Consider the following 17,882-nt stretch of genomic DNA (forward strand, 5'->3'; position numbering starts at 1 on the left):
CTGATTGAAAAAAAATATTTTAAAGTTGTTGAAACTTTGCATCTATACTGGTAAACTGATAATGTATTACACTAACTGTGAAGAAGGTAAGGTATCATGAACTAATACATTGAATTTTACTGATCTATTTAGAATAAACAAAAACAAAATTGGATAACATATTGCTCATGATTTTAAAATGTGTATAAATCATAAGATCTTTGTCTGTTGTCTTAACTCAGGTAAATGAAGGTTACCTTTGCTTATCAGAAAATGGAAAATGGAACATATTTTTACTTCATGTTATTTGAAAATCTTGGGTACATACGATATGCTTTCTTCAGTTTGGGATTTATTCTATACTGTGCTATCACACTATTTAATGTCATTATTATGCTTGTAATATTTCTGGAAAGGACTTTACACCAGCCCATGTACATTCTGATTTCATGTTTGTCTATCAACTCTGTGTTTGGAACAGCTGGCTTTTTCCCAAGAGCACTGACAGACTTGCTGTCTGATACACACTCAATCTCCCGTGGAGCATGTCTCTTACAGACTGTTGTCATTTTCACGTATGCAGCAAATGAGAATACAATATTAATGTTAATGGCATTTGACAGATTCATTGCAATCAGTAAACCTTTACAGTACCACAACATAATTACACCAAGGTTTCTAACTGTTTTAATAGTTATAAACTTGACTTATCCAATGATTTCTCTTGGTATTACTGCTTTTTTGTCTTCCAGACTGACATTGTGTGGTAACAAATTGTTTAAGGTGTACTGCCACAACTTTGAAATGGTCAAACTGTCTTGTGCAAACACTGCTGTTAATAATGTGATGGGTTTTTTTATATTGATCACAACTGTAATCATTCCAGTAAGTTTAATATTATATTCTTATGTAAAAATTATTATTGTTTGTCAAAGGAGCTCATCACAGTTCAAGGGCAAAGCTTATCAAACTTGTATTCCACACATAGTGGTCCTTTTGAATTTCTCAATTGCTGTTATTTCTGAGGTCACTTTGAGTCGAGTTGTGACCTTAGAACTTCCTATATGGCTGTCAGTTTTACTTTCACTTGAATTTCTTGTTGTACCACCCATCCTGAACCCTCTTATTTATGCTTTAAACTTGCCTGATATTCGCAAAACAATTATCCGTTTTATAAATGGATCCAGGTAAATTATTTATCTAGTATAATAAAGGTTACACAGAATATTATAGACTATAAACCAGCCAAATTGCACTACATTTAAAGGAAGTTGGAAATCAATGTTCAATCTAGCAGCCTGTCTTTATTTTTCCTCAAAGTTTTGTTCCCCACGTCATGTGTTTTAAGATATTAGTTTGTTACTTTATCTAATTGTTGTTGTGCAGAAGTACCTTTTCTTTTTTACCTTTTATTGTAAATTTACAATAAATTGCAGGTTACCAGTTGCATGACTTTCACAGTAAGTTACCGTATCATTTTTACAGTAAATAGTTGTGAAATGACAGCTGTTTACTGTGACTTCACAACAATTATGCCATCATATTACTGTGATTTAGCAGTAAGCTGCTGTAGAATTACTGTATTTTACTGAATGTCTATACATTACTGTGATTGAGCATAAATGATGGACCAAACAAAACTGATAAAAACAATGGTTTAACTTTTATTTTTTAGAAATCACTTTTAATAACAGGAATAAACACTGAGTAACATGAATGAAAACTGGATAACATGAATGTCTGTCAATATGTGTGTGCATGTGTTTACTATGTGATAATGGTACTTGAAAAATACAATTTAATAACAGGAATAAACACTGGGTAACAGGAGTGAACACTGGGTAACAGGAATGTGTGTCAATATGTGTGTGCATGTGTTTACTATATGATAATGGTACTTCACAACGTAAGAGCTGAAAAGAGAAAGAAGGAGAGAGAGAAGAGAGAGTGAGAGAGGGAAGAAAAGACAAAAAGGTGGGAAAAGAGAGGGTTGCAGGTGTCTCGCTCCTTCCCTTGCAGCTGGCACCTGCATAGTATGGGATCTGTCCACTATCTACAAAAGATAAGAAAGACAAAAAGTTTAAGTTACTCTGTGGTGGACTGGCTACCTGTAAGTATGGTACTCGCATTGTAAAATAATCCTAAAATGTCTACAATTTAAAGGAGAATTCCGGTATTTAACACTTTGAGTCTATTTTGTAGTTTGTTTTGGATGAACAAGAGTGGTGGACAAAGACATTTTGACAATGGTTCCTGTCTCGACCTTTTGACTATTTTAGAATTGCCCATGACCGCTTTAGAATGGAAGTCTATGGCCATGCACAAATATGTCCTTAAAACAACCCTTAACGTTCGTTTTCAAAACAGTGCAACTCACCGAGTGGTTAGTGGTGTTCGTTGATGATTAAAAACAAATATATCCGCGCAATGTATGATTTCAATCCGTTTATTTGGAACTATTTTTTCAGATACCTCACAACCGCGTATAAACTTCCGCTCTTCCGCAACTTCCGTTGCTCTGCTCACGCTAGCCTTCTGAGAGACAGAGAACCCGAGACTACAACCAAATGTAAACAGCCCCCTTTCCGTTTCCGGTAGCGCAGTAATATCAACGAGCAATGAGTCCTCCAACGGAAATCAATTGGATTTTACAAAATGCTAAATAAAAACTGTATTTCGCTACACTACTTGTTTTGGAACATCAACGAACACCACTAACCACTCGGTGAGTTGCACAGTTTTGAAAACGAACGTTAAGGGTTGTTTTAAGGACATATTTGTGAATGGCCATAGACTTCCATTCTAAAGCGGTCATGGGCAATTCTAAAATAGTCAAAAAGTCGAGACAGGAACCATTGTCAAAATTTCTTTGTCCACCACTCTAGTTCATCCCAAACAAACTACAAAATAGACTCAAAGTTTTAAATACCGGAATTCTCCTTTAAGTAGTCTAGATGGAAATAGGAGTCCACGCGCACCCCCCGGCTTTTTTTATGCCACCTGATTTTTTTAAATCCTTAAAGGGTCTATTTTCAGAATCTGCCAGGTACCAAGCTGAAATAATGTCCCAAAGGCTTCATTTTTAACCCTTTGCTGCACCCGACCGGAACCCGTAAAATCAAAAAATTATATAGAAAGTGGCATAACATTTTAAGAAAACAACATACAGAGACAAATGAACACATTTTCCCATACAATTCTGACCCCAGGAATTTAATGGAATGGTTATTTTTTTAAATTTGACAACATATTGACCCTATTTCTGGACAAAAATAGCAAAAAATGGCCAAATATGTGTAGAGGATCAACTATATTTTCGTTTTCTCAAGCGCATAGGGTGATTTTTTTCCCACAACCTGTTATTTCTTTATCATTCAAGTGTCTATTTTAAGATTAAATTGGGTACCAAGCTGAAATAATGTCCAAAATGCTTTATTTTTAACCCTTTGCACCAAACCCGAAAAATCTAATGTGATATAAAGTGCCATAACTTTTGATGTAAACAACTCACAAAGACAAATGGACACATTTTTCCATACAATTCTGACCCAGGGAAATTGTTATTTGTTATATTTTACAACATCTTGACCATCTATGGTCAAAAACAGCAAAAAAAGCTCATTTGACAACGTTTTTATTATACTAATAGCAGCCTGAAATGGGGTTTATTTTAACCTTTTACTGCACTTATCCTGAACCTGAAGAAATTTAAAATAGCTTTACATTTGAAGTAAACAAAACAAAGCAAATTAACTTTAAAAAAAAAAAAAAAAAATACAGAAAAAATTCCAAAAAGGTCCAAAACGTTGACTAACTGCCAGTTTGGGAATGTTGGGGCTTTGCAGTTGGCAGTTGGTGGCTGTTGGTTGGTACCTGCAGATCGCCATCTTCCACTGCTCTCTCTTTTGGAACAATTTCACTAAGTATTTGAAACTATAATTAAGATATACCTTTGTAGTCATAACTTAAAGTAATTTTTCAACAGTTTTTACTATAATCACAGGCTTTCGGAAAGCAAGAAGCTATCATATCTACACAGTATCCGAGATATGAGACTCTGTGAAGCAGCCAGTTCACCATACCGCATGATGGATATTTGTGAACAGATTCCATTAACATTAGAGGACTTGCCTTTGGATACATTTGGCTGTCACCAATACTGCTATAAAAGCTTGCAGGGAAAATAGATCGTTTACAAGTGTCTAAGGCTTCTACATCTGGTGAATCATCATCATTGAAAAATGACTCTCCGCACCATGTCAAAACTCTGTCAATTCAATCTGAAGGAGCTCCAAGGAGGTGTTCCTTCTTGGTTCCCAATCAGTACATTTTCTGTGACAGAACAAAATCCAAGTTCAAGCGCAAGACTGAAGAGCTTACAAAGTTTCAAAGTTGGAAACATAAGGAACCAGCCTGGAAAGTTATTGAACCTAGGGCACAGGAATTAAAGAAATAGGCTCTTTATCGCAAGGTGTAGGACAAGGACCTTTTTGCAATGGAAGCTAAGTATCATCTATCATGCAGAAACAACTTCAACACAGAGTACCAAACCCATGAGCGTGGAAGGGAGAGAGCAGAAAAGGCAGCAGACAACATTGACAGCCTGCAGGCCCAGAAGATAGCAGCACATAACAAGTCGTATTGTGTGGTAAAGGATTACATTCTTTGGAATGTGATTGTATGCAAAGAGGTTGTCCAGCTAAGACCCATGTGCAACTTGTACATGAAGAGTTCAAAGGTACAGCACGCACATCCAAAACAATAAAACTGGGTGCTGGGCAGACAAGTAGTTGCAAAGGTAAACAATGAGTCCGCACACCAGAAAATGCTCCTTAGCAATTTTAATGGTTGCTCACCACGTGTAACGTTTCGGGCCCAAGCCCTTCATCAGACATGTTGTCAACTTGTACATAAAGACATTGGAAAATCAAGGTTCCCTTTCGAGAACGGTCACTTCGTATTGCGTAGCTAATACACAGTAGCAAACTCCTTTCCTCGAGAATATTAAAGCTAATAATTTAAAACGCAGTAGCTGCACAGCGAACACAGCAGAGCGTCTAGCTCGCCCATTGGCTGTGCTGCAGCAACTGCACAACCTATGGCCAAGCGCCTCTGACACGCGACCCAATCAGATGACTTTGGGCCCAACACGTCAGAGCGCGCCTAAATGGGCATGGCCTTAGTCTATAAAGGAAGCCCATTCTGGCCAAATAGCAGATTTTCTCTCCTTCAGCTACTCTTCACTTCTCTGACCTCCTCTGAAGCTTTCGCCGTCGAAACAAGCCAGAACAGCTAGAGCAAGCCTTGGATACAGCAGACAGCGCCTTCAACTCACCTCGAAGCTGCTTCTCTTCTGTCGCTGCTCTCCTGAGGCCATCCGGCGAGAAAAATGCTATATCCTTTTACTGCTACTGTTGTGTTCGCCGCTACGACACTCAGTTCTAAAAGGGTCAAATTAAGCGAACGTTGTTTCAAATGCCTCGCCCCTTGTGCACCTCGTGCAGAGCACGCATACACGAGGAAGATGGGCACTCGGAGTGTGCCACGTGCCTGGGACCCACCCACACTGAAGCGGCACTCTCTGCCGCGGGCTGCTCTCACATCTCAAGGCAGGTCTCGTCTCCTTCGGCGGATTGCACAAAGAACATGACGACAGCCTCTCCATTGCTGCCTCTGAGGAAGAGTGGATGGGCTTGGTTGACCCCGCCCTCTCACAGTCTGGTGCTAGCGCTGCTGCTACCGGAACTAATTCGGATGCTGAGATGCTGTGTATCTAGCTTGGGAAAACCCAGACAACTTCCGGCAAATTTAGATTTGCTCTGCAAGTAGTCTGGCAAAGAACTCATTCAAGCCCATTTCTAATCCTTCAAAATCACGGCACCAATCAGAAACCTTGGGGCGGGCTTTACACGATGACGATCGCTCTGATTGGTTTTAGGTCTATCCAATCGCGCCCAGAGGCATTTGAGCAACGTCCGTTGGTGAAGCGCACATTATTATATTCAAATTGCAAACACATGAGGACAGTCTCCATGAAAGACCCACTGGCAGATGAACGTGCTACTACATTTCTTTCCGAAACGGTAGGAAATTAAATTAGATTTAATAGAGCATTTTAACTGTGACAAGATGATTGACAGGGCAGTTTACGTGACAGGATGCACGCGACAGATCCGTCCGATAAAGATGACGAAGTAGTATGTCCCAAAGCTTGCCAACTTTTTTGCTACACACTCAAAAGTAAATACCTTTTCTTCACAAAAAGAGTACATACTTTTATGGCGTAGTGTAACTTAGGCGAATTGGGACGCAGCATATGGCTTTACACGATGACGATCGCTCTGATTGGTTTTAGGTCTATCCAATTGCGCCCAGAGGCATTTGAGCGACGTCCGTTGGTGACGGCCCTTTGGAAATGAGTTATTAATGAAGCTTTGCCAGACCATAACTCAGTTACTACTGAGAATGGTCTGGTTTTAACCAGGTTACTGCGTATCCTCACTGTGGCCGTTTCAGACCTCAGTCTCAAATGGGCCTCGTCTGAGGAGCCACCTAGAAGCCGGCTGGATGGATGGTTTCTGCCTGGGTGCCAGCAGGCCCCTGTCACAAGCCAGCGCCTTTTTTCCCTGAGGTCCACAACCTCAATCACCAGGTAACCGTCATCACCTGATCTCATTTCACTTTAGCTTTCTTTGCTGCTGCAAATGTGTTTGACAAACACACTGTCACAGCAGCCAAAAAAAATAAAAACATAAAAGAAGAGTTAAGAGCCCAACTAATGGAAACACTGTTATGGTAACTTCAAATGAAACACATTAGAGTTAAACCTCTGTTAATTCTCAATAAAAACTTGTGTAGAAGTCTGACAGAAATAAAGTCAGTCTGGTTAGTAATAAGTGAAGCTGGTAAATCTGTTTGTGGGGTTGTTTAATCCTCCTCTGCTGAGATCTTCACAGATATAATGTCTTCTTTTCTCTTCAGTTGATTTTATCTAAGGCTGTGTCTGAAGTCAGTTGTACTGTAGTTCTTGTGTTTCTGCTCGTCTCTTTTTCTGTTATCTTCTTTCCTTCAGTGATTCTGCTTGTTAACAGGCTTATTAAGGCTCAGATGATTCCATATTTAATATACACAGACTTTGTGGCTCAGATAAGGTCCAGTTCTGGTTTATTTCTTTGCTCTTGGCTAACATGTGGCATTGCTATGGCCTGCTTGTGGCCCAGATCTGGCAAACAGGAGCTGTCCAGTCAAGTGCCGTCATTCCACGCTGCATGTGGGCCAGATCCGCATTCCACAAGTGCCAGATGTGGGCCGGATGTGTTGCTATGTGGGATGCTAGTTGAAATATATGTATTTAATAAATTAATTTTGAGACCTTATTTCAGACACATTTGTGTTAAGCAGTGTTGGTTTGGTTTAAATGTAAAATATGTTTGTTGTTTTTAAGGCCTTTTCTTTATGTAAAACAAATGTAGTAAGTTAAAGTTAAGTTAAAAATGAAGATAAGTGATCACGTGTAACTAAATTAGACTACCGTGACTAACAACGTTATTTTTGTGTATTTTGTTTAAAAGATTCCATTCTTATGACTCCCTGATGGCATTCTGGAGGCTCATTGAACCAGCAACATCAAGGATGATCCGTGTGACAAGTGTGGCAAGAGAAGCACCGGCCTCTGTGGCAGAGAAGACAACATCGAACAGATCAACTAAGTTGCTGCCCATAGATGAGTTATTTCTTTTTCTAAATGATCTATCAACCGGATGCACACAGAGAGAGCTTGGCCACCGATTTAACATCCATCGGACAACAGCCAGCAGGATCATCACAACCTGGGCCAACTTTCTTTACTGTGTACTGGGAGCTGTGTGTATCTGAAAGACACCTGTAGAAATCACAGCCAACCTACCTCCTGAGTTCAAGGAATATGCAGACACTCAGGTCATTGTTGACTGCACAGAACTGCGTGTCAAACTCCATCCTCACTTGTGCTACAGAGTGAGGTGTACTCGCACTACAAATCACACTGTACCTTCAAGGCCATGATTGGCATGGCACCACATGGTCCTCTGACATTTGTTTCTGCACTCTATGGGGGCTCTATCAGTGACCGTGAGCTCTTCAGATTGTCGGGCATCATACCTCTCCTGTCCCCTGACATGGCTGTGATGGTGGACAAAGGCTTTAGAGTGGACAACCTTGTGCCAGAAAAACTTCACAGGGCCTGCCTTCCGCTCCAACAAGGAACAAATGGCAGCACACCCTCTCATCCAGCATCTACATCATCACACTGAAAGAACATTTATGACAGTTGTTGTCAGATATCATTGGTGACTTCAAATGTTAAATTTAAATCAAGCTTGGTTTGGCTAACCCTAACCTTCTGGGAATTTTGCAGAAAACTTTTATCTGACTCCATTTCATAACAAACCTCGAATTTAGGTTAGAATGCCAATTGATTATTGACCATTTATATAATAATTTATCTAGACACTTGATTATTCTATTTAACTCTTTATTCTTACATTTTACTTATTCATTCTGATACCAATGTCGCTCAGGGTCTTGTGTCGGCCATTCTTTTTCGCAGATCTTATGGTCACAAACTCGCTAATCTCGGTCCCTAGACAGAGGTAATTGACTATACAATATAGATGGCCAATGCTTTCTCTCTAAAAGTATTTTGTTGGTAACACTTTACAATAAGGTTCATTAGTTAACATGAACTGCACTTATACAGCATTTAAAAATCTCTGATTCGCCACCATTGGTGCATCTCAAACAACTTCCTGTCTTCGATGTGCGAAAGTCATAAACAATACAAATCTTAACTATATTTCAGACTGATCTTTGGCCAAACAAATTTTTTCCAAATTTCCTTTTACCACAATGGTCAGTGTCAAAGGTTTGACAAAATTAAGACCTCATTGATAAAGATACAAGTCTTTTAATGACTTTAAGGCAGGTGTATGTTAAAATGAAGACCTAAGCAAGCAGCACATTTACTTTTGCTACCCCACCTTTTATTTCAATATGCCTTTTCAAAGTCACCATGTGAGCTGATCCAATTTTGTAGGCAACTAGTGGGTACGCATCAAGGAGTTCACAGGGTGCCACGAGAGTAAGTGTTCTTGTGGGTGCTGGGCTGAGTTCGAAGGCTCTATAATGCTCTCTGTACCAACCACAGAGCTCTTTGACAATGTAGAACGCACTCTCTTGTACAATGCAAATTTGGTCAATTTCACTAAATTCAGGCAATCCACCTGCTACTCTGTGTGGCAGTATCATTCCCTTTCTATAGGTTATGCCCTTCGTTGTCACATGCTGTGCAAGGTGAACCTCAGTTTTGTCAGGGAATTTTTGCCTGATGATCTGTGCTATCTCCTCTTTCAGTAAGTCTACTGGTAGACTGGATACAGTTGAGACCTCTAGGTCAGATTTGCTTAGACATGGAGAACTCAGATGGTAAGCAATCATCATCTGATGCTTTGAGGCTAATGAGAGGGGCACATTCTTAAAGCAGCTTGTGTGTCTGCTAACCTGCTTAAAAAAGCTATGCTTAGCCCCAAAGCGCATTGTCCACTGCCCGACGACTGGACCAAACTGCCTTATCATCTGGGGGTAGCGCTCCAAATAATGATGTTTTGGTAGCAGCTTGATGTCAGGAAACAACTCTTTGTATCTCTGCCTGTGCTCTGTGATTTTACTTTCTAAAAAAGCCAGTGAATCATCCGTATGGTTAAATTTACTGGATTTAACTAAATGGTATAGGCAGGTCCCCTAATCGTCTATATCCAAAGAAAAAAATAGCCTTCACAGCACCGTTTGGATTGCACCAATTTGTTTCGTTTCCTTTTGGGTTGTTTGGGACACCGGCCACTTTTCAGCGTCTCATGGAACAGATCCTCCAGCCGCATGCATAATATCAAAATATACACAGTAATAAATTATAAATTAAAAGCTTGACTAAAAAGATGTGCCCTAAGAAGTTTCTTACAACAATCCACAGAAGCAGCATTCCTAATAGATGCAGGTAATGAGTTCCATAACTTAGGTGCATTACAGGAAAAGCAATGTTAAAGCGCCATCTCTGGCTCAACCTGGTAGATATGGGGGATGTGGACAAGGTTCAGTTCCTGGACTCCCCTATTTCCCAGGTTGGGCTGTTCAGCGACATGGTAGAGAACTGTGCCCAACAGTTCTCTGCCGCCCAGGTGCAGACAGAGGCCATCCGGCACATCCTGCCCCGGCAGCCCGCTGCTGCCTCCACCCCGCCGCCGGTGGCAGATCCTCTGTCTGCTCGTCACCGGGGGCATCTCCCTGCCGCCGCCTCCACTCCCGCAAGGCCACCACAGCAGCCTCCAACCAGGCCTCAATGTGGGGCCAGCTGCAGGCAGGCTGCCCAGCCCGTCTTGGGTGTTGCCAAACCAGGTGGCAAGCGTCAGACCAAGCATCCCTGAGACAGGTCACCCAGGGACGGCAGAACGAGCTCTTCAGATGGTAACCTAATTGTCAAAAGAGAAAATTCCTCTGTTCATGGGTCCCAAGAAGGCCAGCCTGGCGGTGTGCAACCCTTTAAAGCAGGGCTATTCAATTGGCGGCCCGCGAGCCAAATGCGGCCCGCCAATTATCTCCATGCGGCCAGACGGCACCAACCTCCCTCCTCCTCTTTTCCTGGCGGTGTGGCTAATTCAGTTTGATACTCGCTCCGATTGACCTGAGAAACGTTTTATGTGCGAATATTTCAGCAGTTATTATATGTGTCCCGAATTTATGTCGACTGAACCAGCGATAGGCTACCAATCATTCGTGAATGAATCATTATTTTGGTTCGGTTCTAAACGCGCTTGCATAACGGTCTAAAACTATTCGGATTCATTCGGACCGCTCCGTCACTGAATCATCTGAAGCGGTTTCTCGGTCAGTACAGTATAACAACAAATAACGCTGTTTTCAGTTGTTTCACTAGTTGTTTCAACACGGCCCAGCACGGAGTTGCGTTTACTCCCGGTCCCGGACACTATATTAAACAGCGTTGCGACAACCAGTGGGAAGCGTTTCCGTTCGACAGAAACCTCTCCGTTACAAACCACAAATCACTCGATGATTTAACTAGTATTAAATCGGATGAAACAGCCTCAACATTCCCAACAAGACTGATGAGGAAAGCATGAACGAAATTAGAAGGCTTTAAATCCCTTAATCACCCTTACAAACATTTACCATGAATGTACTGTAGTAATTTACCATGTGTTGGGCAGAAATGTGCAATATTTATATTGAATACTATGTAGTAATAAATAAATATAGTAAAGATATACTACTATAATATTATGTAGTATAATAGTAAATATAGTGATTTATATTGCATTAGATTTATTAGGTGTGTAGAGGAATATATAATTAATGTTTGTTATGAAATTATGTCAGTTTCTTTGTAAAGGTTCGTATAGTTTTTAACTTGTGTTTAGGCAATTTTTATACAGTGGGAATGAGTACTGTCACTGTCAGAATATTTTCATTTAAGCATAACTATTATAAATAAAATAATTATTATTTCTCACCAACAGCTATAAGTTTGTATAAATAATTTATTTGTTCCAAGGTAAATAGTTGTACACAGCTGTAAATTATATATATTATTTTTAGAGGTGGGCATAGATTAATTTTTTTAATCTAGATTAATCTAGATTAATTTTGAAATTAATCTAGATTAATCTAGATTAAAATGGCTCATTTGAATTCTGCCGAAGGCATTCAGAATATGTGTGCTACCCAAATAATGACTATAAAAGAACGGGTTTCTCAAGCCAGGTGGCGCATTAGACCAGGGGCTCATCTCCTGTTTCCAAAATGCATCACAAACTGCTTGAGAAAGCTGTTCTACTCATAGACTTTAAAAGGTTACTACTGTACTGTTACCGTCCATAGGCAACATTAGGTAGGCCTATGTTATTATCAACTACTATAGGCTATCAATTAGGGATGGGCGATATGGCCTAAAATCTATATTGTGATATACATTGCAGCCTCTTGCGATAACGATATACAGTATATTATAATAAAACCATTTCAGAACAGGTTACACAGACCCTGCTAAACAACTGCTAAATGTATTTTTTTTAAAGGGTATATGTAGTTTTGAGAACATATTGTGCAAAACTGTGAGTATACAACATAATTTTGCAGATAAATCAAATTTAAGTACACTAGCTGCAGAGACTTAAGTAGGTCTAATGTTTATTATAGCTTTGAGCTTATGAAACCCCAAATTTAAAGTGATAATATTGTCTAACTGATGTCTTTTCAGTTAAAAAGAAACACAACAACGATTCTTAAAATCGGGCGTAGACAGAGATTATGTGTTGACGTTACACCACTAAGATATATTGGAATGAGAATAATACGCTCGCGCTGGTATTCAGTGATATCATGTTTCGTTTTGAATTTGAGGTGGTAGAACGGATTAGTCGTGTGTTAACTTACCGAACCGTTAACCCACACACTCTGTCTATAGTTTGCTGCTGTTTGTCGGACGGCTTAAATCCGAACCAAGTCCAAATAATGGATGTTGCAGCTTTCACTTTCAGCCGTGTTTACTTAAGATGACGACGAATATGCGTTGCAGCCGGGTTTACCTCGCGGCCGCGGGTAGATTGCGTCATCATCTCCCAACCCAACTTGGGGAATAGATTAACGGCGATATTTTTTTTATCGCGCGATAAGAGTCTCGCGTTAACGCAGCGCGTTAACGCCGATAACGGCCCACCACTAATTATTTTATATATTTGCATACTGTTGGGTACCACATTTCCAAGTAAATACCACACTTTTTTAAGGGTTACTTTAACTTATTTATTGAAACTGTTATGCTTCAATTAATAAGCTAAACCCCCAAACCAACCCACCGGCCCACCTCAACTTTTCGATTTGATAATGCGGCCCTCGAATGAGACTAATTGAATAGCCCTGCTTTAAAGCCTTGCACCCCTCAGCCCCCTCTTGTGTCGCTAGCCGGCAGCTGCGTGCGGTTCGAGGACCCGGTCAAATGCCTTCTCGCGCACCCCCCTGCCAACCCTTGGAGACAGGTAAGTGTTGCACTGCACACACAGACCCCACTTTGGGCCGCCCCCGGACCTTCCAAGCTGGGTCCCTGTCCTCAACCTTGCTGCCCCATCAAGGCTCCTCCGTACCAGGCTTACGATTCAGTTCAGCTGGCATCCGCCCAGTCAGCGCTATTTGCTTCACTTCAGTGTTAAGCAAATGTGCCCCTGGCAGGCGCAGACATCGCAGTCCTACTGGTGAAGAATGCGATTGAGCTGGTTCCTCCAGTCGATATGAAGACCGGCTTCTCTAGCCCGTACTTCATGGTACCCAAGAAAGGTAGTGGCTTACGGCCAATCTTGGACCTGCGAGTTTTGAATCGGGCCCTTTTCGAAGCTTCCGTTCTCAAGTTGCATTTTCAAATGCTCCGTCCCCGAGATTGGTCTGCAGTGTTCGACCAGAAGGACAAGTATTTCAGATCTCTATCCTTCCGCAACCAAGGCCATGCCTGTGTTCTTGCGTTCAAGGGGTCGAAGTCTCAGTACAAGTCCCACCCTTCGAGTGCTACATAGCCAGTTGGGTCTTCAGGTCAACTGGGAAAGAGTTAACTCGTTCACGGAATGAGATTCTCTTTTCCGGTTTGGAGATGGACTCTAACGCGTACCTCAAGAGGAATGTGTCTGGTCGGTGTTAGACAGAAGTTAGAAAGGTTCCCACTGAAACTTTTCAGAGGCTCCTGGGGCATATAGTAGATGCAGCCGCAAATAAATTGGCTTCCTCCAAATGAAGACCGCTTCAGCACTGGCTTCGGGCCGAGTCCCGAGGTGGCCGTGGCCGAACGGCACGCTCCGTGTGACAAACACCCGGTCTGCCGCCAAACTCTCAGCCCATGATCAGAACTTTGTTTCTCCAGGCCAGATGCCCCTAGAACAAGTTTCTGCTAACACCAGTTGAGGGGCCACGTATAACGGGCATGCAGTAACGGGGGTCTGGGCGAGCATCCAACTGCATTGGCATCCATTGCCTCGAGTTGCTAGCAGTACACCTTGCTTGATGCCGCTGCTCAGCAAGCCTTTACTGCTCAGTACAGCGACCGTTGCGCTACACTTCCCTTGCATGTCGCAACTAGCCCGCCACCTCCTCCTATGGGGTCAGAAGCTTCTGAGGTTGCTTAATCCACTTTAAGTTCCGGCCTGCTCAATCGTGCCGCCCACGAGGCCTCACGACAGCCTGTGGCCAAGGAAAGTGGAGACTCCATCCCCAGGTGGTCCAGCTGTTCTGGGATCACTTCGGGGACGCACAGTTGCAACTGTTTGCCTCTCCGAACTTGTCCCATTGCCAGTCATTTACTCCCCGACCGAGCCGAAGACCCTCGGGACGGAGACTCTGGCACACAGCTGGCCCCGGGGCCTACCCAAAAACGTGTTTCCCCAGTGAGCCTTCTTGCACAAGCCTGTGCTAAGTCAGGAAGGAGAGTTGTAGATTTGAAACTTTGATTTGCTGTATTTAGTCTATAGGTAATAGGAATAAGTTGTCCATACACAAATATTAGCTAATAATTTCCTTATGCCAGTTGCCTTTGACAATATCCATGTACAAGAACACCGACAATATAAAAGCTTCTCATGGATTTTGTTCACTGGATTACATATGATAGCTACATAGGGTAGCCAGTGCCTGGCCTCAAAAATCATTAAGAAAAATGACTTATTGTAGGTGAACAAAGTTTATTACATACAACTAAATGCACATTGATATATTTTACTTACTGGTTATTTTACTACTAATATTAAACTGAAAAAAAGGTTAATGTGTTGAAACTGACTGATTAATAAGGATTTTGAATATTTCAGGAAATGTAACGTTCAATGCCAGAGTTTGTTTTCCTTCAAACAAGAAACATGTTCAGTTCTTTTTTGACAAAGTCATGGTTTGTCTGGTAATAATAAAAAATCTTGATATACAGGTTTGTTGATGTTGTTGTTGTTTTTCTGGCAATCACAATAAATAAATAAATAAATGTATTATAAAACAATATTTTCAGCTCTAAAACATTGGATCTTAAGTGAGTGGTCAAAGAAACTGTAAACAGATAAAATATGTGGTCACACACAAATTGGCCCCGTATTGGCGTGCCAAATCACAAATTATTGGCAGAAGAGTTGTTTATTGTGATTATTATTATGTTATTATAGGTATTTTTTATTTTTTTATCTTTGGCTTTTGAAATATTTATGCTCCCATTTTTAAAGAAGCAATAGGCCAGCCAAAGCTGTGCAGTACAGAAATGTTGCTGTGGTTAAGGGGAGTTAAGGCTCTTCATTTCATTCCTTTCCACATAGCAACATTGTGACCCAGATCCGGCCCATATCTGGCACACGTGGAAAGATGATCTGGCCCACATGCAGCGTGGAATGACTGCCCTTGGGTGGCTCACTTCTGTTTGCCAGATCTGGGCCACAAGCAGACCATAGCAATGCCACATGTCAGCCAAGAGCAAATAGCAAGACATTTTGAGATTCATATGCTGATTGTTGATATCTGTGTGTGTCAGCATGGGTTAAGTTATTGTGCTCATGTTTGTTAAAAGATTTTAACTGATTGTTATAATACTGCTGTATCTCATGCTGCAGTAACTCAAGGTTTGTAATATGAATGAATTAATGGAACAACATAATTGCTAATTTAAATAAAAAAAAAAAAAATCAGTGAATCAGGCTAGTTCATGATGATTATTAAACCAATCAACAGATAACCATCACTTCACCTCACCTCACCTCACCTCACCTCACCTCACCTCACCTCACATGTGTTTAACAAACACATTGTCACAGCAGCCAAAAAGATGAAAGAAATAATAAAGAGTTAAGAGCCTAACTAATGGAAACACTAATCACTGTTGTGGTAACTTCAAATGAAACACATTAGAGTTAAACGTCTGTTATTTCTCAATAAAAACTTTTGTACACGTCTGACAGAAATAAAGTCAGTCTGGTTAGTAATAAGTGAAGCTGGTAATGCTGTTTATGGAGTTGTTTAATCCTCCTCTGCTGAGATCTTCAGAGATGTAATGTCATCTTTTATCTTCAGTTGTGACTGAAGTCAGTTGCAGTTCTTATGTTTCTGCTCGTCTCTTTTTCTGTTCTTTTCTTTCCTTCAGTGATTCTGCTTGTTAACAGGCTTATTAAGGCTGATACGACTCCATATTTAATATACACAGGTTTTCTGGCTCAGATAAGTTCAAGTTCTGGTTTATTTCATTGCTCTTGGCTGACAAGTGGCATTGCTATGGCCTGCTTGTGGCCGGATGTGGGCCGGATCTGGAACATATGTGGGTTGTGGCTTACTAACTTTTTATATTGTTTTTTTTTTTTTTTTTTTTTTTTTTACTTTACTTTTTTATTACAAAACAATGATTTCCATAGAATAATTATTTAAAACAACCTCTATGAATTTTATTTTTGAACATTTAGATTGCAAGTATTCTAAAAGAAGAAAAGCATATGGCCTTTTGAATTCCTGAGATATTCCTACTTATTTCTTGAAAAACAGTCTCATAACTTGCTGGCGTACTGTAGTCAGATTTAGTCCATAAATAAGGGGGTTTAAAATGGGTGGAATAAGTAGGAATTCCAGGGCCATGAAATTACGCACACCTTGAGGCACATTCTTTGAGCCATAACGACTGTACATTACATCAAACAGAAAAGCAACAGTCACATTGATCAGTGAAAGCAGATGTGGCACACATGTTTGCATGAATTTGTGTCTGACTTCTATTGACTTTATGCACTTTCTAATCAACTGAAAATAGGAGCAATATATCAATACACCATGTCCACAGTATAGAAGAATAACAGTGAACCCAAACACATTATTTACTGTTGTAGAAAAACAAGAAAGTTTTGCAACTGCCCAAATCTCACAATATAACTTTTCAATAGTAGAGCCACATAAAGTGAGTCTAGAAAGTAATACAATTAAGACAGACATGCAAAAAAATGGGGTCAGCCAGCAGAAAAGGATCCATTCAAGAACCCTCTGATTGGTCATTATTGAATGATACTCAAGTGGTCTACATATTGCCACATATCTGTCATATGCCATCACTGTTAATGTTGAAACCTCACACAAGGCAAATGAATAAATTACAAAAATCTGAATCAGACAGCCAGCATAAGAAATCATGTGATCTTCAGCTAATAAATCATACAAGAATTTAGGGTAGAATCCAGCAGTGCCATAAAGTGCATTTATACACAAATTACATATAAACACATACATTGGCTCGTGAAGTTTCTTATGCGAAATTATAGTAAAAATGATAGTTACATTACAAAACACCATTAGGGGATAAAACAGTGCAGTGAGGGAAAAAAACACAAATCTATTTTCCATTGTTTCATTAAGTCCAGAGAGTGTAAATACAAAGACAATGGATTCATTCTCCAGTGGTGGCTGCATCTGGAATGATATGCAATTATTATGCAGTTGTTATTATTATTATTACATTTAAAAAAAAAAATGCATTAGATTTCACCATCATGGTCTTAATGACATGCAGATGAAAGAGCACTTAATTTACACAGTTATCGGAGCATTTATTCATTTTTTAAAAGACATTTGTTTAGCTGTATTGTATTTTTGGACATGAAATATCTAAATATTTAACAGTAGCATGCATCATTGTAGTTGCTGTTGTTTTTCAGTTACAAAGGCAGTTGAACTCTTACCATGTTATCAGGTAGCATGTTTCCAGTAGTGTTTTGTAAAGGTTTGATTTGGTTTGCTATATATGGACACTGGTCTCATGGTAATTGCCTTGACCACAAACATTGAAAACAGTTTTAACAAGCTCTCAA

General features: G+C 40.3%; 2 protein-coding genes across 2 annotated transcripts in view; one reads left to right on the forward strand and one right to left on the reverse strand.

The window, feature by feature from the left end:
• The window catches only part of LOC307167238 (olfactory receptor 52K1-like), a gene marked incomplete at both ends in the record, with an annotated part of 91,032 nt that extends 73,824 nt beyond the window's left edge, over window positions 1-17,208 (reverse strand). Inside the window, one exon of the mRNA XM_079886227.1 lies at window positions 17,146-17,208. Within this exon, the coding sequence (XP_079742353.1) occupies window positions 17,146-17,208 (63 nt within the window). The remainder of the gene's footprint in view (window positions 1-17,145) is intronic.
• On the forward strand, window positions 253-8,270 carry LOC307167241 (olfactory receptor 51I2-like; the record flags this gene model as incomplete). Its single annotated transcript, XM_079886229.1, has 3 exons — window positions 253-1,166; window positions 5,484-5,748; window positions 7,974-8,270. The coding sequence occupies 3 exons, from the start codon at window positions 253-255 to the stop codon at window positions 8,268-8,270; spliced, it is 1,476 nt and encodes a 491-aa protein (XP_079742355.1).
• Window positions 17,209-17,882: the final 674 nt, after the last annotated feature.

Source organism: Squalius cephalus (genome assembly GCF_949319135.1).
Source record: "Squalius cephalus genome assembly, chromosome: 11".
Classification (NCBI taxonomy): domain Eukaryota; kingdom Metazoa; phylum Chordata; class Actinopteri; order Cypriniformes; family Leuciscidae; genus Squalius; species Squalius cephalus.